Source organism: Bemisia tabaci, chromosome 4 (assembly GCF_918797505.1).
Source record: "Bemisia tabaci chromosome 4, PGI_BMITA_v3".
Lineage (NCBI taxonomy): Eukaryota > Metazoa > Arthropoda > Insecta > Hemiptera > Aleyrodidae > Bemisia > Bemisia tabaci.
Window position 1 is genome coordinate 24,516,915 of NC_092796.1, and position 24,327 is coordinate 24,541,241.

General features: G+C 39.8%; 1 protein-coding gene across 1 annotated transcript in view; it reads right to left on the bottom strand.

Annotated features, from left to right (window-relative positions):
• LOC109038974 (filamin A protein cher) overlaps positions 1-24,327 on the bottom strand; it is a 156,490-nt gene that overhangs the window by 15,681 nt on the left and 116,482 nt on the right. Inside the window, 2 exon segments of the mRNA XM_072299536.1 lie at positions 776-904; positions 2,257-2,397. Of these exon segments, the coding sequence (XP_072155637.1) occupies positions 776-904; positions 2,257-2,397 (270 nt within the window).

Consider the following 24,327-nt stretch of genomic DNA (forward strand, 5'->3'; position numbering starts at 1 on the left):
CAATTTTAATATTATTTAGAATAATATGAAAGTTAAGAAAATAAAACAAAAGCGACATTAATTTAAACCTGAAAAATATTCTAATGTTCATGAATTCAGCCTTTAAGATGCAAGATATGCTCAACTAATTGCTGAAAAGGTTTCACTGACTTTCAAGGAGGAAAAGAAAGAGAGCTTCTAGTAAGCTACCTTGATTCGATCATTTTGAAGTATTTGTTTATACAATAAGTGCGAAGAAAAGACTTCATGTTTTCTTGAATTGTTTGATGTTTGATGAGTAAAATTGATTATTTCTGACCATTGCAAAAAGGAATCCATCAATTTAACTTTTAAATTTGCCTGCAATGAAACTTTGCTGCAATTCCAGACCTTTTAAGTTGGATCCTGCATTTTTATTTAATTTTAGTTTTCTTATATTTCAACAGGAGAGAAATCTGTTTTGTAATGCCTTACAATTACAAAATAGCAGCTACGTATGGCGGGATTGCACCAGACATCAAAGGCAGCAAAATGTATGACTCTGGTGGGCCGAAAAAAAACATGTATTCTTCAGCTGATGATTTCGAAAATAGCTAAAACCTTCAAGATCAAGCATTGACACCTTCTCTTTTAATTTGCTCACCAGGATATAGAAAATGAAAAAAAAGCATGAGAATAATATTTCCTAATGAGAATATTTTAGACCAGGTGACTCAAATTTAATGATGATTTGTTCTAATTTTTCAAGCAACGAAAGTAATTTCGTACTTCATCAAAATGAATGAAGAGACATTACCTGCACCAGCTCCCTTGGTGGAAATTGTGAAATTAGATGGCTCGCCACTGACTCCGTGGGTAAGACCAGGGCCATAAGCTGTTACGTAACCGCTGCTCACTGAATCTACATGGAATTTGAAGGGAGAACCTGAAGAGCAAGAAACATTGAAGGATTTAATGGAACTTTCAAAAATGTTGATAATGATAGAATAAAAAATACCTACATTAACAGAGAAAAGAAACAAAGAAAAATCGTCTTACATATCCTAAAAGAAAGCTCTTTTCATTGTCCGTCCTCAAGAAGCGTTCATAAATTATGTGGGCGCACTTTTTCGGCATTTAATACCGCTTCTTCCCCTTGTAACGCTTTTGTGACGTACGTCCATATCCTTTAACAGATAAAAATAGAATGGCTTAACGTTCTCCTCGACCCCCCCCCCCCCCAAGGTCGTTACGCAATGATGGACGCTCCTTTAGACTAGAGAACCATTAAAATAATTCTAATATGATAAAGGAAAATATGCTATCACTTTCAAAAATGAAGAAAATAGACTATAAGGCAAATACCTACATGTTTCTTTCATAGGCTACTAGGATTATAAATGTGAGAATTAGAGGCTATCAAAGTTGTAGTTTTACATCTTATATTACAGATGGAACGATCCATCCTTTAGTCATTAATCAATAAATAGCTAAAAGAGGGATAAATTTCAGCTATTATCTGACAATTAGAGCGCCATGTTAAACAGAACACTGCCATCTTCAAATGAAAACTGAAACTACTCAACCGTAGAATTGCAGAAAAAATATAAATGGGAGACAAAGCGAGGCTCAAAATGATTGAAGACAGATCAATATGTATCATATGTATACTTTTTTCGCCATTTCAAGGCTTGACACCTTTATTCCCCATGAGAAATCGCAGCATTAAGTCTCGTTCAGACTAATGTTTTAACTTTAAAGAAGACGCCAAAATCAATCCTGATTTCCACTGTTCATCATTTTCCACACTAACGGACAGTGGCTTGGCGTGCTTGGCGATATATCGATGAATCTGTCATTTAAACCTGTGGAAAAGGATCGATAAACAGAGTGTTCGCAACGAACCCCTTAATAATCGATTCTTTACCATAGTTTCAAATGGGAAAATATCGATAATCGATCATACACGCCTCGCCACTGCTAACTGAGGGTTATTTGGATTGCATTTTGCAAAAAGGAACCACTAGCATTACAATGTTGCTAAAATTGTGCAACTTCTTTTGTCTTGGAGGAAAAACCCAATTATCCATTCATAGTTTCTATTTTACTCGCTAAAAACTGTAAATTTAGGACAAACATTACGATCTAAATTTCATAGTTTTTCACGATTTCCGCAATTTTATTGCAAAAGATGAAGTTGCACAATCTTAGCATTATTGCAATGGTGCTAGTGGTTCCTTTTTGCAAAATGCAATCCATTTCTACCTGTAGACAGGGAATGTTAATAGGAGGTCCTACCTTGGACATGTTCGCCATTATATTTTACATAGAGTTCATGGAGACCCTCCTCGCGAGGCTCGTACTTGACGCTGACAGTTCCATCTCGGTTGTCTTCAATAACTGGTTTGTCCACTTTCCCCGACGGCATCTTAACCTCAGCTGAAACAAAAAATAATAAAACCCTGTAATTTTTGGCCTCAAGCTGGTGGTGTGTATACAAACTGAGCATCGAACAGAATAAAATCAGGAGCGTTTGATTGATTCCGCAGAAAATTCGCGTTTTCGACAGGGAAGGCAAGAGCGAAATAGGACTGTGCGAATTCCTTGAAGTATTGAAACTCCTACGGGAGCAACTATTTTAACTCTCCGGAGCGCGTATTGCATAGGCATTCAAATTGAAGGCGCGTTAGTCTCGGAGCTGTCTCCAGCCGAGTTGCCGATGCTGGTATGTTGTAGATATTCATACGAAACAGCCGGGTTTCACAGGTTTTGCTCCCCTGTGTGTGATACGAGTGTTCGATACAAATTTAGCCAGGATATATTATATTTCCTGGAAACTGAATTCTCCCCACGATTGTAAATTCAATCGTTACATTTCCAGAATATAAAGTTAACTTCTAAGAGCATTCAAACCAGCATTTACCATCTGATCCAAAAGATATATGCTTAAAAAGATGCCGTATTGGCATCTTTTTTTCTTTATCAGTGCGTCCTTGCTGCTTGATAACCAGAAAATCAGTAAATTAATCTGTCGATGATTACTCTAGACGTACATTGCGAGAATCATGGCATTAGACGACTCTAGATAAAAAATATGGGCAGCTTCAACTGCCCAAAAACAAGTAATACTCGATGACAATCAGAGAAGTGGTGAAAAATAACGGCCTGGGGCTCTTTGCGAATTATTTATTGATCTCACTTGGTGAACTTCAAATAAAAAGTAATGTTCCTTTGTCGGAGAGGAACGAACCGACACTAATGCCTGAAATTTTCGAAGATAATGTTCACACGTGGATTAAAAATCCAATAAATTCTCAAGAAATGTCATCGAATGTTTTTTCCTTTAGAAGATAAATCATGTCAAAAAGTTTGCAGCGTTGCAAACCAAGGTACGCGATTTCGTGGATTCATCGTCAATACATACTGGCATGGTAAGGAAAAAACGCCGTATGAGCATTTGGACGTTGCCGAATTTCTCCAGGTAAAACGTTAATTCTCTGGATTACTTATGAACCTTTTTCGTTGAATTTTTCAACACGCATTTTCTTCGCAATTTAATCTTGCTTGCGTAAACATTTTAAGGGAAAATATTAAAATACGCGGCCCAAAATTTTTCTGATGTTTGAGTAAGAACAGAAGAAAAATCAGGGAAATTTTCAGTTGGGAATGCCGACGATTCTCTTGAAAAAAAAGAAAATATGGCGATGGGAAATTTGGCAACATTGAAATTTAGTTATACTTTCTTTTATGAGGAAAACGACGAACTGAATCAATGACGTTGCAGCGCTTTCGAATTCGTTCGCACCGGCAAATTGACAACACTGTATTTTCCTCCATTAAAGTCCATTTAAAATATCGATATTAGGTGAGGAAAGCTGCCTCACCAAAAATCGATTGTTTGTCATACATATAAATGGAGGAGAAAAAGTGTTGACAACTTGCAAGAATCGCCACTGACCATCGCTGATACACGGGTCTTTGATTTATTTTTAAATCTATAATGGAGAGTTTGAACTAAATTCGGTGTCCCCACACCTGTTCCCAATGAATAAAAATTCGAATGCGGTGATGACACGAGCACACGGGCCTGGTTTCCACTTCGACGACCAATGAGAGGCATGTTATCCTGGTTCGGAATTTCGTTCATAGATCACTAAACTTTCCTCGCTTGAAAATTCTCTTGCGTTGTCAAGTTGACTTTCGTAACATGCAAACATACAGTAATAAAATAAAAATATTATAAGAATATAAGATCATGCGAATAACGAGTAGCGCACAACGCCTCCGAGCTGATTATTGAGATTGATAGACAAAGCGATAGGCAAAGAAGACATAGGGAGTTTGGAGCTATCCTATTGGTTAAAGTGGGTGAGTCCTATACTGCCGTGCTAAGGAAGAACGCCGTATGAACATTCGAGAGTTGCCAAATTTCCTTTGATAAAACGTTTATTTTGGAGGAAAGTCATAAATATTTTTCCTTGAAATTTTCAGGAGCCTCAGATCAAAATACGGACAAAATTTTCTGAAAAATTGGAAGAAAAATATTCATAAGTCTACCAGGGAATCGGTGTTTTATCGAAAAAAATTTGGCAACGCTTGAAGGCTCATACGGCGTTCTTCCCTAGCATGGCAGTATAGACTAAGGGAGAAAATGATGGACTAACTATCGGGTCCCTCGTGGGTTGCCGTTAGTTAGTCTATTGCCTACCCCCTTTGTCCATTGCAACCACCCGCTTCCACCAGTAGGATCGCTCCAAATCTCTTTTGTCTCCTTTGTCTATAGCTTTGTCAATCAATTTCAATAATCGGCCCGCTGAGGCGCGAAGCGCTTCAGGGACTTGGACCGCAAATCGGATAAGGAGCATAGTTTCCTAATAGAAATAAAAATGTGACAGGATCTGTGAGGAGGAACCTTATCTTCTGGGAGCAAATTGTCAAGGAGAGAGCCTTTGGGGGAGAAGGTCACATTTAGCGATTTTGAGGTCTCTACGGGAAACGCTCTCTAGCAGCCTTTGGAACAAGCTACGCACGGTTTTACTTAAAGTAAGAGTTAGGATGGGTAAGGTTTATTGAATCATTCTGATGAAAATAATTCTCGAAAGTTTCACCAGAGGGAAGGAGGTGTTTATGTAGAAACGTAGGATGCTTAGCGAGTATCGTGTTCAAAGACGTAAGCGCCTTCATCTGCGGAGAGTATGCAATACGCGCTCCGGAGCGTCGAAATAGTTACGTACCTCACGTTTTCACGGCGCTACACTCCTTGCGAGTGTACCATCTGTACTTTCCATACTATTCTGAGTTCATTGCAGAGTATTTGACTTTTTCCGAGAAAAACGCCTCGCTGCTAAGATAATGATAACTTTTCATGTTTTCCCAGAGGCCAAACCTCGTTATGAAAATAGGAAGAAAAAAATTAGAATAATACATTTCACAAAATAATGAATGATAACTCGGATGATGAGTTATTATGATTATTATAATGATATATTATATTATAATATTATAATGATATAAAATTATTTTCATGAGTGGAATAAAAAAAAAATATTTGCGTGACTCTGACTTTTTCCCCCGTGACAATGAATCAAATATTGCTTCAATGAGCTTAGCACTGCTACAAAATTAATTCTATCGCGAAGCTGATTAAAAAATTAAACATTTTCTTCGTCAGTGTGTTGAATTTCACCGAAGAGAAAATTAGAGTCCGCATTGAATAATAGAAGTACGTGACCATCGGTTTTTTTTTTCAGCCAATCAGACACCCGAAGACCACTTCATCATTTCTCATAGAAAATAAGAAGTCGAGAGAAATCAAAACCACATATTTTTTTCGGAATCAGTCATTTTTCGGCAGAAATAAATCGATTTTCTTCCACTCGGATCGACATCTACTCTCCGGTCAAAAACATCGACCCGAATGAAAGAAAATTGAAATTTCAAAAATCGGTATCTTCCGAGTTTTTAGGAAAAAGTGGAACGTATCGGTCATTAATAGAAACGTCAAATCCTCGAGAAGTCAGTCGGAAACAAATATTTTAGCCGAAAATTTTACTGAATCCGGAAAAAAATTTATGAGTTCGCTTTCTCATGCGGTCATGCGCCATGTTATTTTCCGTAAGAAATGAAAAAGTAGTCATCGGGTGTCTCATTGCACTGAAAAAAATTCTCGGCGTTTTTACCACGGTCCGTTGGTACCTTTAACATCTCACTTTTTTTTACCAATTACTGGTAATTTTACCAAGACAGACTGATAAGCTTACCTAAAAACCGGTATTTTTACTGTTTTTTCAGGTAAGAATACCACTTTTATTGGTAATCAATCCCCGGTAACTTTACCATTTTATCTCGGCAATTCTACCACAGTCGATACAAAATATTGACAATTTTACCAAGGTCCACTAAAATTACCGAGAAAGTTCAATAATTGTACCGAGATTTCTCGGTAAAATTACCAATTCCATAAATGATAATTGTACCCAGAAAAAAAACTAGGATCAAATAGAACCCTGAATTCTTGGTAATTTTACCCTTTTCTTAGTAAATACACCGAGATTTTTTTTTCAGTGTGGCTAAAAAAAAATACCCCGGGAACATCTAGTGGTCACGCACTTCTACTTATCAATGCGGACTCTTATTTCCTCATTGAATTTCACACCCGATCGTTGCCTACGAAAATGGAGAGGCTGTAACTACTCGGTTTCGTGACGTCAAACTAGTAGAGTAATCGCCGTGTTAACCAATCAGAGCCGCCGTCGATCGGCCGAAGTTGCATGAGCGGCGCATTTGAATCTTAGAGGGGTAACGATTTTTGGTATTTAGTCGTGTTTAGCTTTTATTTCCTCAATTATTAGACAATGTAATTTATGAACTAGGCAGTTTTCTGATGTGAAATTTTATCTTCTTTCAAAAGGGTTCTTATAAGTTTTTGCATCAGATCAACTCCTGAAAAGATATTAGCACAAAAGGACCATGTGTCATGCGTTCTCCCATAAGAACACATGTTAAATTGCAGCCGAGTTTCATCTACTAGCGTGACGTCACAGAATCGTAGTTACGGCCTCTCTATTCTCGTGGGCACCGACCCGATATCGCACGGACTACTCGAACATATCCACGAGGCAACCCTGCCAAAAGCGAAGTGTGTGAGGAGGGATTACGGAGTTGAGCCCTCCCACTTAACTCGCTGTTTATCAGCACTAATAGGTCGGAAAACGCTCAGCTCGCGGCCGTTCGGCGGGAATTACACGGCTCAAAACTTGAGCTGGAATTTTTCCCGCGAGCCGCGCTTCGACCACGGGAAAGCGATTAAAACTTGACACGGCCGTGATAAATGTCTTCGCCGCGCCGCGCGCTCCCGTCGTCAGGTGTTCGTGCGCTTGTGTGCCACCGTCGCTGAGGTATTAAAAATATAATTCTGGACTTAGGAAACATTTTTTTCTTCCCAACTCGCGATCGTCGGGCTTAACTGAGATTTTTCCGGTAGTAGTAACAGCAGTGATCCGATGTCTAGGGATCTGTATCCAGATCAAGGGATTTTCCGGAATTTCTAGAGTCCCTTTATACTGAGAGTCAAGACAACACCCCCTCATGGAGTCACAAACGGGAATAAAGATTACAGAAATTGAACGTTTTTTGTTATCTTTGATCGGCCCATTCTCAAATTCCTCTCTTCGTTCCTTCTCTCATTCCGTTTGTTCCTTGCCAAACCCGTAATTCCCTGGTTCATTCCAGATTACAATCTTTGCAATCGGTGAAAATGTAATCTCTATTCCCGTTTTTGACACTGTGAGGGCCTAAAATTCAGGAACCAATCAGAAATGGATTCACATATATTGTCTTGACTCTCAGTATAAAGGGACTCTAGGAATTTCTAGGGATCTAGGAAATAATAATTCACATAATATTATTTAATTTCATTGCTCTGTTTTAGCACTGCTTGGCACTGCTTTCAGAGAGCGGCAAAATTCAAACGAGCCGATCAGATTTACATATTGCAGATCAATACATCGAATGACGTCATGAGTATAAGTTAATATGGCGGTTATTTGCAAAATCTAGGGATTTTCTTGGGATCTTTGAGCAAATCTGGAGAATTACGAATTTTAGCGAAATCTAGGGACTTTTTCTCCTCCCTGCTAGGGATTTAATATCGAATCACTGGGTAGTAGTCTGCAAACTTTATCGTCCTTATAAGATGATGAGACAGTTCGACGGCAAAACTACGAAAATGCGAATTTCGGTTGCAGCGTTTCAAAATCTCCACAAATACTTTATTTTTTGAAAGGAGATCCAACCGTCATTATGACTCGAATTTTTCACGGAATATTCGCATCACACGGAGAGTAAAAATCGCCTAAGTTTTCAAGAAATGACTTTCGATAGTTTTTCACGGAAAAAATAAAGTACGACTGGTAGTTTGCAACGCCGCAAAGCGAAGTGCGCATTCCCGCAGTATCACCCATCGAGTTGCGCCGGTCACAGCATAGCTGGTTTTTAAATTGTCACATCTTGCAGATCACCAACTTTCCCAGTTCTTCGAAACTTCATGATCTTGACTTTTTGAGGGTTCCTAGACACTTGCATGGGGATCGAAGAGGGTGCTCTCTCCATTCTCCATTCGCAGGAACCCCTCGGCTGACATACCGAGAAAATTTGATCGTGCAGATGCAGAAGTACAAAAACACTTTTCCATGCATAGCAGGGGGGAAAAAACATGAATGACACATCATTTTTCGGATCTTTGACCTCCGAGGCGGCCATTTTGGGTGCCAAATTGAATTAGGGGGGGGGGGAGGCGGGGTCTTTATTGATTTGGCAACATCATCGAAAATAGGATTCTACATGGCAAAAAAAAGAGAATGATATATCATTCAAACTTGCTTACATCGGCTGAACACAGTATAATTTTTTGTGCATCTGCAGCCGCACTATGAAAAAAGATAGGAAATTAGTTGGATATTACGTACAGAATGTTTTCATAATGTTTGCTAATGTTAATCCACATAGAAAGTACTAAAATTCCAAAATCATGAGTTGAGAAATGCTGACTCCGCGAGCTTGAATGTTAGAGCCAAACACAAACACAGTAGTGCGACCAGCGTTAGCGCCTACAAGACTGCGCGGATACTTCACGCATTGCGCGTTCACTCCAAGGATACTTCCCGCATTGCACGTACACCACGGTGCGTAAGCGCAATGCGTGAAGTATTTTGCAGTCTTGTAGGCGCCAATACGCGTTCCACGCAGACATCGCGTCGCATCGTTGTGTTAGGTTAGGCTCTAATATTCAAACTTGGGGAGTCATAACGTTTTCCAATTCATGATTTTGAAATGTTCTTTACAGATTGTTGACATTGAGTTAACTGATGCACAATTATGTCAAATTAAGTACTAAATGAAAAAATGATGAGGGTTTCGCAAATTTCAAGGTGGTTCCATGCCAAACTTAGTGGCCTTCGAAACACAAAATTTTTTCCCACATATTTTGTTCTCTTCACTGCGACAAAATTATTGAAAGCACTCGTTTTATGTATGTACGGTGGATGCTGTCATACTCCGAGTTTTTTGAAGGGCAGTATCTTCGTTAATATTGAAGATGAAAACTTGGTGTTAGGGCAAATCCTCTTACTCTTTGCTGATCCATAATCTGCACACATAAAAACAGGATTCTGTGACTGACGCAATTGACACATTTCAAAACTGTGCCCCAGGTGCATATCACAAATCGAGAGCAAAAACGATTCGCGATGTTTTCGAAGTTATTTCAAAATGTTTATCGGCTAAATTCTTGTGCACAACTTGCAGGCTTTCAGTATGGTGTAACACCCAGCAATTATTTTTTCCAAAAATGTCTTAAAATTTAAAAAAATAATCAACTATGTAATCGATCAACTTTTGAATCGTTCCCTCAAAAAGGTGAACAGCCACCTTCGGATGACTACCTATCAATTTTCACGTTGAAAATTCCTCGCTGAAAACGCAAAGGAAATTGATTGACAAGGTAAAAGTCCTACAGCTCAAAGATGAAATCCCTCGCGAGGTTCAGCGTGATGTTATAGGCAATTTGTCGAGAGAATGCTTTAAAATCCAGCAATCGTCAACTAATCGGTCGATTTTGGAATCTTCTTCTAAAAAAGCTGAACAGGCATTTTCAGATAACTTTCAATTTTTACTTCAAAAATTCTTCGCGGAAAACGAGGAGGAATTCAACTGACAAGGTAAAAATCCTACAGCTCAAGGACGAAATAAATCCGCCCCGTCTCTACTACATAATATTCTCTGACAAGGCCGGTCATATAAACTTTAAGAATGCTCCTTTTTACGAGAAGACAAATTCTTTGATGCGTACTATACGACCCGAGACGCTCCGCACTGCACAGTGGATCGAGTCGATGTGAGAGGTCGGACCAAATTTAGAAACTTTTAAAAGCTCATAACTCCTCTTATACAGAGCTTTGAGGTTCTATAAGTGGACCTATTGGTTTCTTTGTGAAATTTTCTTTCAGAGGCACCCCTTGAAATTTAAAATGTGACGATATAGATCGTATTCAGTACATCAAACAGGTGAGATTATATCGATATCGAGTGGTTCAATAAGTAAACGTAGCCTCAAAAGTCAATTAAGAAATCTAATGTAACGAGTCTTTTGTGATCGAATTTTTATTCTTGCGAGTATCAAATGGCAATGAAGAGTGACATTGTTAGTACATCCTCATTCTCAGCTTTTCCATATCATATCCTGAAATTTTTGTTTGAGGTTATGTTCTATTATTCTGAACCAAACGATACATCGAACCGCTATCGAATACGATCTATAAACATCGAGATTTGCTGTTCTAGTCAAAAATTTCATGTCCGACCTCTTTAATTGACTCGATCCGCTGTGCGCCGAGGGAGCTGGATCAAAACATCGATTGAGTGGACTGCGTTCCATCATCCCGGTCGCCGGTCCCTGGTAAAAAAGACGACTATGCTGCGAATACATAGCATAGCCGTGTGCATATGTAAGAAGTCGCAGTGTAGTCACATGGTTGTCAAGGGTAGTCATCAGTAGGCGCAGTGTATTCGCAAGGTAGTTGCAAGGTGGTCACCGGTTAGTAGTCGCCATGAATGTGTAGTTGCAGAGCAATAGTGGGTATCCGCAAGCATAGGTGCATATGTTTATGTACCTACATTTACCCGCTAGACATGTGACTACACAACTCTGGGACACTTAGTTGTGCAACTACATATTAACATCACCTTTACATTATGCCTCAGACTATGATTTAATTACAGCATACCGATGGTGAAACTGCCACACCAGCCAGATAGCACCCAATGTTCTGAGAATATTCCAACAATGTTCCTACATTTTGAGCAGCATTTTAATAATCAGAGAATATTCTGTATCAGCAGCTAAACTCAGAATATTCTCAGAATGTTCATCATCTTCCACTACGCATGTGTAGGAGAATCCTCCAGCTACATTTGCATCATGCAAGGTAACAACGGATGACGTATGTTATGCGAACATGCTCAATAAAATAGAAAATGAACAAAAACCACTCACCAACTAGCTCGAATCAGTAATCCACTGGGTCAGGAAAATCCACTTGACAACAATTAATCCAAATTTCCAATTAGAACTGGTGTAAGTACACAGAGAAACACTTGAAAACACTATGGGTGCATTGTAAAAAAAATCTTAAGCACTCTTTAGCGTAAGTGAAAATTAGCACCATGATTTAATAGCTGATCAATACAGAACAGCACTCTCAGAAAAGCTCTGACACAACACCATTTTTCAGTTTATTTTTACTTCTAGGAGAAAAATGCATTTTTCAAAAGATCCGACATCATCGGCCATCGCTCGTCAGCAATGAATGAGATAAAAATAAAGCTTAAATAATTTCACAATTTACTCCGATCATTGATGATATTAAGGTAGCCATTGATTCTCTACCCGACGTCCTTATCACATATAACAAGGAAGGTCAAGAGCACAGAGCAAATGGCACTAAGCAGCGCGATGCACATGTGATATCGCAAGTTCCGGAAGTGTCGATCTGCAAAAATACAAAGCGAGAAACAGATCATCATATTGATCCACCTACAATTAATGACCGTCAATAGAGACAGACATTCAAATACGTTATAATAAATAAGCCACCATTTGTTAACAGAACAAAGTTTTCGTGAGAGTAAGACCCTTCCGTCTGGAGGGACGAGGACCTTCCTTGGACCTTTCCTTCCGAGAAACACTTAAAAATGGACCACTTTACTACTTACAGGTCTGAGCTGCTGAATGAATTACATTACACCAGTCAATAAAATTTTAAACTCACGCCCTCACCGTCGAATGTTGACGGATGACCTGATCTATCGCTGAATATACATAAGTAGGATGAGAAGTTGGCACATCTGAAAAGCTGAGCGGTCATTTTTGTTTCAGCTCTAGTAGTATTTTAAAATTTAACAACTATCTGTTGCCTTAAAAGGGAAGAAATAAGTGCAACACCAGCGCACCACTGCAAATGTGCGATTTGTCAAATTTCTAGGGATGAGGTGTTTCAAGTTTTCGCTAATAAATTAGCCAGCCAATTCAAGAAAATGACAGAGGATACGCAGTGAGGATGCCTTTCTGTAAGTCAGTATATTGAACGGACGGGTGAAAGAACTGTTGTCTCACAGTAGCTAGGTAACAGTCGGCAAACTATTTGGGCAAGTAGAGAGTTCTCAATTTTTAATTTGAATACTTGGAATCAATAGATGCCATTAGACTGAATTGAAGTACGCAAGGGTGTGATGATGAAAAATTACTTACTGATTGTGCCAATTTTTGAGTAAAAGGACTAAAAGGAAAAAGGTAGAACCAGTAGAGCTCTTTGGAACAAATGTGGGAGATAAACATTAATATTAACAAAACATAACATAACCTAACACTTGTCAAGGTGTTCCTGGTGTTCCTGGAATAATCGTTCCTTGCCGATACTTCAAGGGACGTATATATTTATCAAAATAATTATCAAAGAGAATTATCAGCAGAATAATTCAAAGCAGGGATTAAAGTACAAAAACTGGCATTCTTAAATGCTTTTAGAGGCTGATTTTCATTTTCATACGAAACCCGGATGAAAAGTCAACAGTTGGAACGGTCCACCGCCCAACTATCCGGTATCCAACTTGGAACACTAAATTCAAATTCATTTCAAATTTCAATTCACCAAGCCGACCCGACCCGTACGCAACGGTTACGGTCGACCATGCCGTTACTTTGAAAATGAAATAATTAATCCAATATTTGATCTCCTTAGTTGTTTTCGTGATTCGTATCATCGGCATCCACCTCACTGTACCTAACTTCATCAAACACAGGTAAATACTCTCCCTTCTCCTTCCACCTTTAAACTCGGGACGACGGACACACGAATGAGCCTGTCACCGATTGTCAAGCAACTGATAAAGTAACTTGAGTTGAATTTGCTTTCCCGATTTACGATTCAGTCGATTTAGGTATTCTAACTAGCAAGGTAATTGTGAATTCTATTTTCTCTGTCTGTGTATGCATTTACTACCATGTGCTATTCCTAACTGCAGTTGCAGGCTCTACTTCAAGTCGAAAAGTTTTGTTGCACCCACTTCATCTCCTGTAGGACATCTGGCAGTTATCTAATTTTAATAATATCTAGTACCACTAGAGTTGAAATAAGTATGAACCCCTCAACTTTTCAGATGTGCCAACTTCCCATCCTACTTATGTATATTCAGCGATAGATCAGGTCATCCGTCAACATTCGACGGTGAGGGCGTGAGTTTAAAATTTTATTGACTGGTGTAATGTAATTCATTCAGCAGCTCAGACCTGTAAGTAGTAAAGTGGTCCATTTTTAAGTGTTTCTCGGAAGGAAAGGTCCAAGGAAGGTCCTCGTCCCTCCAGACGGAAGGGTCTTACTCTCACGAAAACTTTGTTCTGTTAACAAATGGTGGCTTATTTATTATAACGTATTTGAATGTCTGTCTCTATTGACGGTCATTAATTGTAGGTGGATCAATATGATGATCTGTTTCTCGCTTTGTATTTTTGCAGATCGACACTTCCGGAACTTGCGATATCACATGTGCATCGCGCTGCTTAGTGCCATTTGCTCTGTGCTCTTGACCTTCCTTGTTATGTGTGATAAGGACGTCGGGTAGAGAATCAATGGCTACCTTAATATCATCAATGATCGGAGTAAATTGTGAAATTATTTAAGCTTTATTTTTATCTCATTCATTGCTGACGAGCGATGGCCGATGATGTCGGATCTTTTGAAAAATGCATTTTTCTCCTAGAAGTAAAAATAAACTGAAAAATGGTGTTGTGTCAGTGCTTTTCTGAGAGTGCTGTTCTGTATTGATCAGCTATTAAATCATGGTGCTAATTTTTCACTTACGCTAAAGAGTGCTTAAGATTTTTTTTACAATGCACCCATAGTGTTTTCAAGTGTTTCTCTGTACTTACACCAGTTCTAATTGGAAATTTGGATTAATTGTTGTCAAGTGGATTTTCCTGACCCAGTGGATTACTGATTCGAGCAAGTTGGTGAGTGGTTTTTGTTCATTTTCTATTTTATTGAACATGTTTGCATGACATATGCACTCCACAAGTTGGGTAGTCGCCAAGACAACCTCTGTGATTAGGAGGGTACGTAGTGGGAACACCCACAGGTAGTTGCACGGCTACATCTAGGTAGTCGCACAGCTACATCCAGGTAGTCGCACGGCTACATCCAGGCAGTCGCACGGCCACATCTAGGTAGTCGCACGACTACATCTAGGTAGTCGCACGGCTACCTACACCGGTTCCATTTATGTACCCTCCTAGTCGCAGGGGTAGTCGTGTGGAAAAACCTATCTCCTCACAATTTGAAGAACGGCGTACATCTCAATTTCTACGTGAGCCCTGTTCCCCATACGACTCTATGTTTTCCAAGGCTCATGTGAAAGAGAAATAAGCCCTTACAACAGAAGAGGGACGAATTCTCACATGCGACTTGACGACTCCGATGTCGTCGCTTTCCGGCTGCCCCCGTCGCGTCGTGGGGCCGTCAAAAAAATTAACGTTCTCGGTTACACACGGATTTTTACAACGCACAGACGTTGTTTCGGTTTTAATTTCCCGCCGGTGACGCTGGAATCGCGGGATTCGGAGGTCAACTACGGATACTAATTAAATTGAACTGCGGAACGAACTGCTTTGATTTCTAATTTTTCTTTTTTATTTAAAGAATCAATTTCACGCCATCAAGTGGAGTTGATTTTCTGATTCTTAAATGACTGATGACTGATAAGCGACGCGGGGGATTATTAGATTCTCGAGCAAAATATAATCTTACCCCGAGCAGCGGGCTGATTATTGAAATTGATAGACGAGGCGATAGACAAAGCAAACATAGAGAGTAGGGGGCTATCCTATTGGTTGAAGAGTTTGGTTCCTATAGACTAAGGAAGAAAATGATAGACTGATTGTAGGGTCTCTCATGGGTTGCCGTTAGTTTTCGCCTTCTCTGTCTGTAACTTTGTCTATCAATTTCAACAATCAACTCGCAGGTCTACGCAATGGAACATTTAATCGTCATTAATAAGCATTAAGTAGTGATGAATATGACGAAATCAGAAAATGACGAGCTCTAAAATTACATAATCTTTGGGTCGTTCGTCTTGTCTAGCGAACAGCCTGATCTTGCGATCTTCAAAACATTCGACCCAGCAATACCTCCGACGAAAATTACAACTTAAGCAGAGTTAAAAACGACATGGTTATAAAACCTAAAACAATAATTCTCAGCAGATCCTCTTAAACAATGGCCGAAGCTCACTATTTCAAAATTATATACAAAAAAACCACGAGATTTAGTGACCGCTGTTGTCGTTTAGGAATTGTATGATCTCGAAAAATTAACTGCGATTGATTTGCTTTCATCTGACGACGTAAGAAAAATTGGTCGCCCTAGAGCTGCAATAAGGGTATCGAAAACAATCCGACGCTATATTTGTTTAATGCCGGAGGGGTGGCGTAGCTTTTTTTTAAAAATTTCAGGGAATTTCCCCTGTGATGTGAAGAATATTCGCTGAAAATCTCAATAGAATCTTTATAACGTTCTTCTATTGATGGTATGGCAATGGCTGATGTGACTTGGTTCCTTTTTGCAGAATGCGGTCCAAACTAGAGTATCTATGTGGGGAGAGTATGGCCATTCCTATATTTTCAGTACAAAAAATCTGTGCCACTTTTTGATTGGCCTGCGTGTTTTAGGCTGACATAGTGCTCTTTGTGGCTGTAAGAGAACAAACGTTCTTATTGGTTTACAGGCTTCAGGAAGCATATGCCTATCCTCGCGCGCTCTAATGCACCGTTGCCAACCTGCTCTTTCTGAAGTAGGTCAATTCGTAGGGTTTTTTTTCCAGATTATATTATGACCTAAAATTAGTCTGAAAATTTTACATTGAATACATCATTTTTTATTAGATGTCTCATGATTATTTCATTTGTTTCTTCCAGATAAACATTGACTCCCTTTATAGAGAGAGTTGAGACAACACGGCTTATGGATGTCACAAACGTGAATAAAGATTTGTGTAAATCGAACGTTTTTTGTAATCTTTGATCAACCCATTCCCGAATTCCTATTTCCGTTCTCTCTGTCATTCCATTTTGGCCTTGCCGTACCCCCTATTCCCTGGTCCATTCCAGTTTATAATCTTTGCATTCGGTGAAAATGTAGTCTTTATTCCCGTATGTGACACTGTGAAGGCATAAAATACGGGAACCAATCAGAAATGGATTCGCATTGTCTTCACTCTCAGTATAAATGGACTCTAGATGAACATAGTTCGACGGTTGCATTAAGTCGCCACCTTGTTCATTTATTACGGCCGTAAGAGCACCATATTAACCTATTTTCCAAGACTAATGAAAAAGTAGTAAACAAGCGGTCATACTCTTCCTCTACAGGTATTCTAGTCCACGTTAGAAGCGTTGAAAACTCTGGCAGTACCTTTTCTCGTATGGAGGAAGTAACAGGACAGAAAGGTGAGCGGTTCCGAGTAATCGTTCTCGGATCCACTATCCTCCTCTACGTCCTTATTCTCGGGAGCAGCCTCCTCTTCTTCCTCCTTCTCCTCCTCGTCCTCGTCGTCCTCCTCTTCGTCTTCGGGCGGCGGAGGCGGCTGTCGGGCGGCCTTAGGGGTTTTGTAGACGGTGTAAGGAGCCGGCACGAATCCTCGCTTGGCGGCCGAGTTGACGTAGGCGTAGTAGGAGGGCCGCTCTTCCTTGTCGATTTCCGAGATGGAGATCTTCTTGAGGTTCTCGCGGTAGAAGGTGCACCACTCGCTCCAAGTAGCCTCGACCGGCTCACTCTGGGAGTCCCAGTCCATACTCGCCGCTAACGCCCGGCTCGAGAAGGCTTACAAGCCCACGGGCATCCTAACTGCCCCGCAAACCGAAAACAGAAGTCTGGGATTCCGTCCGCGATCGGGGAGACGATACGGTTATCACCGAAAACAGGAGTCGATGCGGTTATCACCGAAAACGGGACGAGGCTGACGAAAAAACCATCACAGTTCAAAACGCCTGAAGACGAGATATTTGGGGGCGACCTTACGATTTACTATCGAGGAACACCAATATTTTAACTTCATGAAAACTGACGATCAACGCTTTGAGCGATCTCCTTTCGTCATCTCCCGTACGAAGGAACGTAATCCACCAAGATTTTTATGAGTGTATAACTGAGCACTTTTTTCTCAAAATTTGGTATTTTTTTACGCAAGACCAGAGCAAAACTCGATCAGTGGCGGGGCATGAATAATCGATTATCAATATTTTCCCATTTGAAGCTATGATGAAGAATCGATTATTAAAGTGTTTGTTGCGAACACTCGGTTTATCGATCCTTTTCCATGGGTTTCATGGCAGATCAATCGATACATCGACTAGCACGCCACGCCCCTGAACTCGATGAAGTTTTCAGTTAACATCTTTCACCGGTCTCCCAGTCATAAATACTATTTGCGAGTTGAAATTTATAAATTTGCTAACTATACAGTTGTAAATATACAGTATGCGAAAAGAGTTTTAATTATGATTAAACAGAATAATAATAATCATTTGACTCAATAGTTTTTTACGTATGTTTTTAAATTATGAAGATAATCAGTTTTTTAATAGTTTTAATTAGTATTTTACTTGGAACAAGAAAAGCGTGTGATTTTTTTACTCTTGTCATTTTGACTTTTGTGACTTATTTGACTGTTTTGTAGTTACGTCCTTTCGTGAGGGAAACGACGCTTTATGAAATAGACTAATGCACAAGATAAATGCACTAGGGAGCCCCAACAAAACGATCATCAGAAATTATGCGTGACATTATTAAGTTGAATATTTAGATCATAAATATCAAGCTCTGCCTCTTTCCTTCTGTTCAAAGAGTAACAAAAAGTGAGTCAGCTCTCGGCATATTGGTGTTGTGCATCACTTTAGAGCCTTGAAACAATAATTTGATGATTACTGAGTTTCTTTAAAAAAATATTCAAGGAGAAATACGCGGTTTTGTCTATACTTCAGAACTAAGTGGACATTTTTTTCTTCACTAAAATTGTACGAATATGATACTTCCTTACAAAATCAGGGCAATGGGGTGAATTTAGATGACAAAATGAAATTGGACTGCTACTACTTGGGGTAAACAACGGATAAATCTGACACACAAAATGTTCTTATTTGCCTGCGGATTTTGGAACTTTAACGTGCAGTATAGTGTGCATGGTATTAGCGTCACCAAAATGTTGCTAAATTGTTTCGAACTTTTTGAAAAAAGGCTAACTTTCGACTATTCGATCAAAGCTGAGCAGAATTTTTTATTCATTTTCTTTCCCTTGATGACGTTAAAAAATCGATAGTTTGACTGAAGGCCTCTCTCCAAATGTAGAGAAACCTATTTTAATAACCACGTATGAATAGTGTACCAAACGACCAAAAATACGGAAATTCAATTATAAAGGATAGGATAACCCACATAAAAGTGAGTAGTCGCATTGCATGGTCTCCTACAGGGAAGGGATGGTTCCATCCTAAAACGGATCGCAGCCCCATGAAGAACCATGTTGAGCGCATGTCTGTGGTGAAGTCTGGGTAAAAATCTCTTCACTGAGAAAAATATCTAATTCAATCAAAAGGAACATCTGTTGAATATCTTTATGAGATAATTTTAGTTCCTTCAGAGAGAAATAAAGAAGTGTCCAGTTTTTTTAAAATGAATCCAGTTGAATGTTTTTGGAGCAACTGGATTTTTTTTCCAAGGAATGGTCCTGTGAGTTCCTTTTGAATTATGCAGAGAAAGCATTTCGAGGCAAATTTCTTGGATACTTCCTGGCACCTCGGCGAAACTTCGGGATTTAAAAGTCTAGGATCACAAAACGTTCAAAAACCAAACAACTACGATAAGCTGACCAAGATAGAAAGAAAATCACTAATTCAAAATGAAGACTGGAGATTGCGGTGTTCCCAGTTAAAATAAGCGGGCATGGATTACTATAGGAACTATTTACGATTTGAAACATCGCTAGACATGGTTCTTCGTCAAAATTCACGCAGATAAAAATACGTATAGAAGCATGAAAAACAATCGATATCAGGGACTGACAGGGAAACAAGTCGTTTCTATTTTCATCGGGATCATGGTTTTTTAATGAGCCGGAAGTTTGAACTTTAGCATCGAAAATCGTCGATATCTTTAATCGAATTTTAGTGATTTTCGTTGCACAAATCGTGCTCTACTTAAAATTTTGATGAGGAAACTTACGTAATAATGCTTAAATGCACAACTTGTTCAGTAGCCAATTCTGAAGCAGTTAAACGGACCGCGTTAAGCAGAAAGGAACCAAGCCACGTCAGCTATTGCCCAATTTAACCGGAAAATTTAATTTCTTACAAGAGAACGTTTGTGCGGATTCCTTTGAAAATTTCAAGAAATTTGCTCCACACTATGCAGAAAATTCACTGACAGTTGCACAAAAATCCGCACAACAGTTCTCATGTAAAAAATTAAATTGCTCGATTAAAGGCAATGGCTGATGTGGCTTACTTTCTTTCTGCTTAACGCGGTCCAAACGTTCCATTTTAACCCTATGTGGAGGTCCATCATGGAGGATCTACAAGGAGAAGTTGAGAGGAGTGGACTACAGTGGAGTTCCAGGCGTGCGAGTTCTACTTGGACCACATTTTGCAATAAGGAACTACAATTTTCAGCCCATTTTAGAAACAACATGAATGCCATATTGGTTTCCCTATGCAGAAGGGTGCTTTTACAGAAGAGCCTGAGATGGTGGTTCCTCATTGCAAAATGTTATCTACTTTTACTGTGGGCTACCCTACTGACCGCTATCGGGGAAAGTCCTGGCGGGGTGGACTCGAGGATTCGAGCCGGTTCACTTTTTCATGGACAAGGGTGGCGATTCGACAGGGGTTGCTGCGCCTCTCTCGACGTAAAGGCGACGCGGAGGCGATAGGCGAAGCCCGACTGAGACTAGGTTCCAACACCGGGCGAAACTCACTCCACCGACGACTGATTCCGGACTCCCGCACCGCGTCGCGCGACTCTCATCGACTGACAATCCGACACCATCTTCCCTAACCTTCCTCCTTCCCCCTCCCCTCCGCTCCGCGAGCCTGAAGGCTATTTTCCACTTTTTCCGCCCACGCCCGATCCGAATGCACCCGATCGGAGACCGCACACCGGGCCAGGTTTCCACCACTTCAGGCCGAGAGAAAAAGAGGTCTTCGCACTTTGGACGACTGGGAGAAACCCCCAAGGTGTAACTGTAGGGTGTCTAAATTTTTTTTTTCATTTTGGGAAACCTTGATTTTTCCTGATTTTTCACTGCTAAATCCTGATTTCATGGTTTTTCCAAATCCTGATTTTTTGCGGGGAAAGCATTTTTATCCGCAAGGCGAATTCGCAAAAATAGCTCCATAACAAATCCGATCGGACGGCCGACTTTTCTCGAATCCTGCTTTTCCTATCGATTTTTCCTCAAATCCAGATGATATAGGGATTGAATCCTGATTGACCTTAAGTCCTGATTGGATTTGCACTTTGGCATCGATATATTCTTTATTGGGACCATTCTGTACCCATCTACGTCAACGTCACGGTATGGACAAATCAGAAATTGCTACTCGCACCTTCTGTTTTCTCTCTTGGGTTCCAAGTTGCTCCGACACTTGAATGTGACATTCGTGATGAAGTCGCGGTTTTTTGCCCAAACACAGTCAGCTTATTTACAAAGGTGAAGAAAAATTACATTTTATAAAGGAGCTTTTAAAATTTTAGAGGATGATACATAACGTTGAAGGACCTGGATTTATGTCTAAAATGACTTGAAATTCAAAGCAGGTACTTCAAGCACGTAATTTTCGAGAATTCAATGCATTATGAGATGTTTTAAACAATTTCTCCTCCCCCCCCCCCACCCCACGCGAGATTACCTCGAAAAGGCTTTCTTGAAATGCTGCTAAGCTCCTTGTTCCAATAATTGTTCGCAATATTCTTTCTAACGCTACTCGCGGAATGCCCTGTATACAATCATACTGCTAGTTAAGTCTATACATTTTCAAGTTATTCCCTCCACAGGCGAAAATGGCAGATTCAACTAAATTTATTGGTTGGCGCCAAAATCGGCTGTAAGTATAGGGTAAAAAATCTAACATTCTCTATTACCTTGAATGAAAGAGGATTAAAAATTGATCAAATTAGACTTCCAACGATCGTTTTAAATGCACTTGATGACTTGGAAAGCTTACGTGACGCCTGAACATCACGGTGCTTTAGTCTTTATTTCTGCTATTTGCGGCTAGCGTGCGATTTATAACTGCAGCTGTCGGGAACATGCAAGAATCTCAAGTTCGGTTTCCGGAGGGCTGGAAAAACATGGCCAGGTATTTATCATATTCTTCTTTTCAGCACATGATGGCATGGACAACCATGAGACGACTTGAGCGAAGATCTCGATTCAATGGTGGATCATTTATTAGTTGACTCTCATTTATCATTCTGTCGTAAAATTCTGTTTAATGTAAGATCAAGTCAATGAGCAAGGTTCATAACAGTTATTCTGAACCAATATTGGGGGCACTCAAGGGTTTTTTGGGACTCCCAACACTTTGAAGGACTTCCCAAAAGGCAGCAGTTCCGTGTTATATTCTCGATTTTCGAATTTATCTCCCGAGGTAAATTTAAAACTAAGTGTTTGTAAGTAAACGCAGGGAACAGCAGTTATCTTCAATTCCGAGCAGATGATGCTTTGTGTGAAAAGTTGGTAAGTATAAGCAAAATTTCATTTACAAAAAAAGAGTGATATGCAATCACGGGAATTTTCCTTTTATTTCAACCGGAAAATTCCTATTCTGTGCAACAAGAGTGGCTGATCCATATCACTGTAATAATCCTGCGGTTCGTTTAAGTTTGTTCTGGTGTGCGCAGACCCGAAAACCGAAAAGCGGGGGGGGGGGGGGGGGGGGGGGTTCTTTGCCTCTGGGAAAGCTAACGAGCTGTTGCGAATTGTTTGCCGCCAATATTTCACGCAAATGACGCGGGCTCTAGGAAATTTCTTCGGGAATTTCTTCGTTTTCGAGCGATTTCCTTGAGATTCTTGGTTTAGGGCTGTCCCTGACTACTCGATCGATTTGTTCCAGGCGCGCGTCACACCAAGTTTTCGCGACAGTCCTCCCCCCTCGACCACATGTTTTAACGTGTCGTTCAGCTATAGGGCACGAAAACAAGCACTCAGACTCAATTAACAAGTCTAAGACGAGTTACGAGAAGTGATTCGGCGACAATTTTTCCCTTAGAAAATACATAAAAAAACGACCTTCGGTTCTGAGACAAGTTGTCTGACTCTTTCTTGATTATCTGGTATAACTTATTGCGTATACGACACTGCGGGGTGGGCCCCCTGGCCACTACGCAGCCAAACCCAACAAGGCACTTCGCGTTCCCCTGGAAGTAAGTGGAATTGAGGGAGCTCATTTGGGACTAACTCCATGCGATAACCACAAATATCATGAAAATCGGCCCGGTAGATCATTAGAACGAACCGTGATCACCGTGATCAAAAACGAACATTATTTACATCGTTTACATGGGAAAATTCGCAAAATCACGTAAGAATAGACTTGGGTAATATTTTTAAAATCTAAATAAAGCGGGCTTATTTAGAGATTGTCCCACGTCGATAACCGCAAAAATCATGGGATTCAGCCCAGAGGAACGGTAGAACAAAATGTGACAAACATTGCAGGTTTAGAGGCTCAGAGGTTCAGAGAGCTTATAATAATGATAGAAGTAGGTTTGGATTATTGAGTCTGGCAAGTACATGATGAGAAAATATGAATATAAATTAGAAACTTATTTTCTATCTGAATGGCACCATTCACAACTTTAACAGTACAAACTATCATTGCTTTGATTCGGATTCCGGTTCAAGTTTCAAAATACTGTCTTCTTGAATTTCATTCATATTGATTAAAGGATACAGTAACGACTGCCACGGAAAAAAAGTTCATTTCTTGCACCAAAACACAATTAAAGCATCATTCTGGTATAATATATTCTAGGTCTTATTGACCTCCTTTGGGCAAGACGGTGGAACGATTCAGTGGTGCAAGGCGTACAGCCGACGAGACTCGAAAAGTCGTTGTCCGCGATGCGCCTTCAAATGATCAGCTATGCAACAAAACGACGTCAGAGTTGATATAGTTGCTGCTGCCCCTGAACACGAGACTGCCCAAGTAAAGCACTACAATGAAATAGTTCTCTACCGAACGAAGCTTTCGCGGGGGAAAAAAGTTTATGGAACATGCATTTTTTTTAAGCGCTATTGTCTCTGGGAAGAAGTCACAAATATCGCACACGCGTACTATGAAAAAAAATATACCTTCTAATAAAACTTCTGCAAATAACCTTTGTACATTCAAAATAGTTAAAACAGACAGTAATGACCCTGGTAAGAGACTTTCAATTGGTCTGTAGAAATTGCAGCATGAATTTCCTTTGTACTGTCAATTAATTCGCGGTTACTCTAAACATAGAGGTAAGACGGACACACAGCCACTTTTCAATGAAACATACAGATGAAATCACCGAGCTAAGATTATTTATCTGATTAAATAATTATTCAACAACATCCTTACTTCTTTGTCCTAACTAAACGAAGAAAAAATTGTCCTCGTTAAACCGCCATTCATTCATACTTTCATCTATAAATAAATAAATAAAATTAATTGGAAGTAAATATCGCCTAACCTGTATGCGAAACAAGACGAATGTGTGGGTGGATTTCTGAAAAACA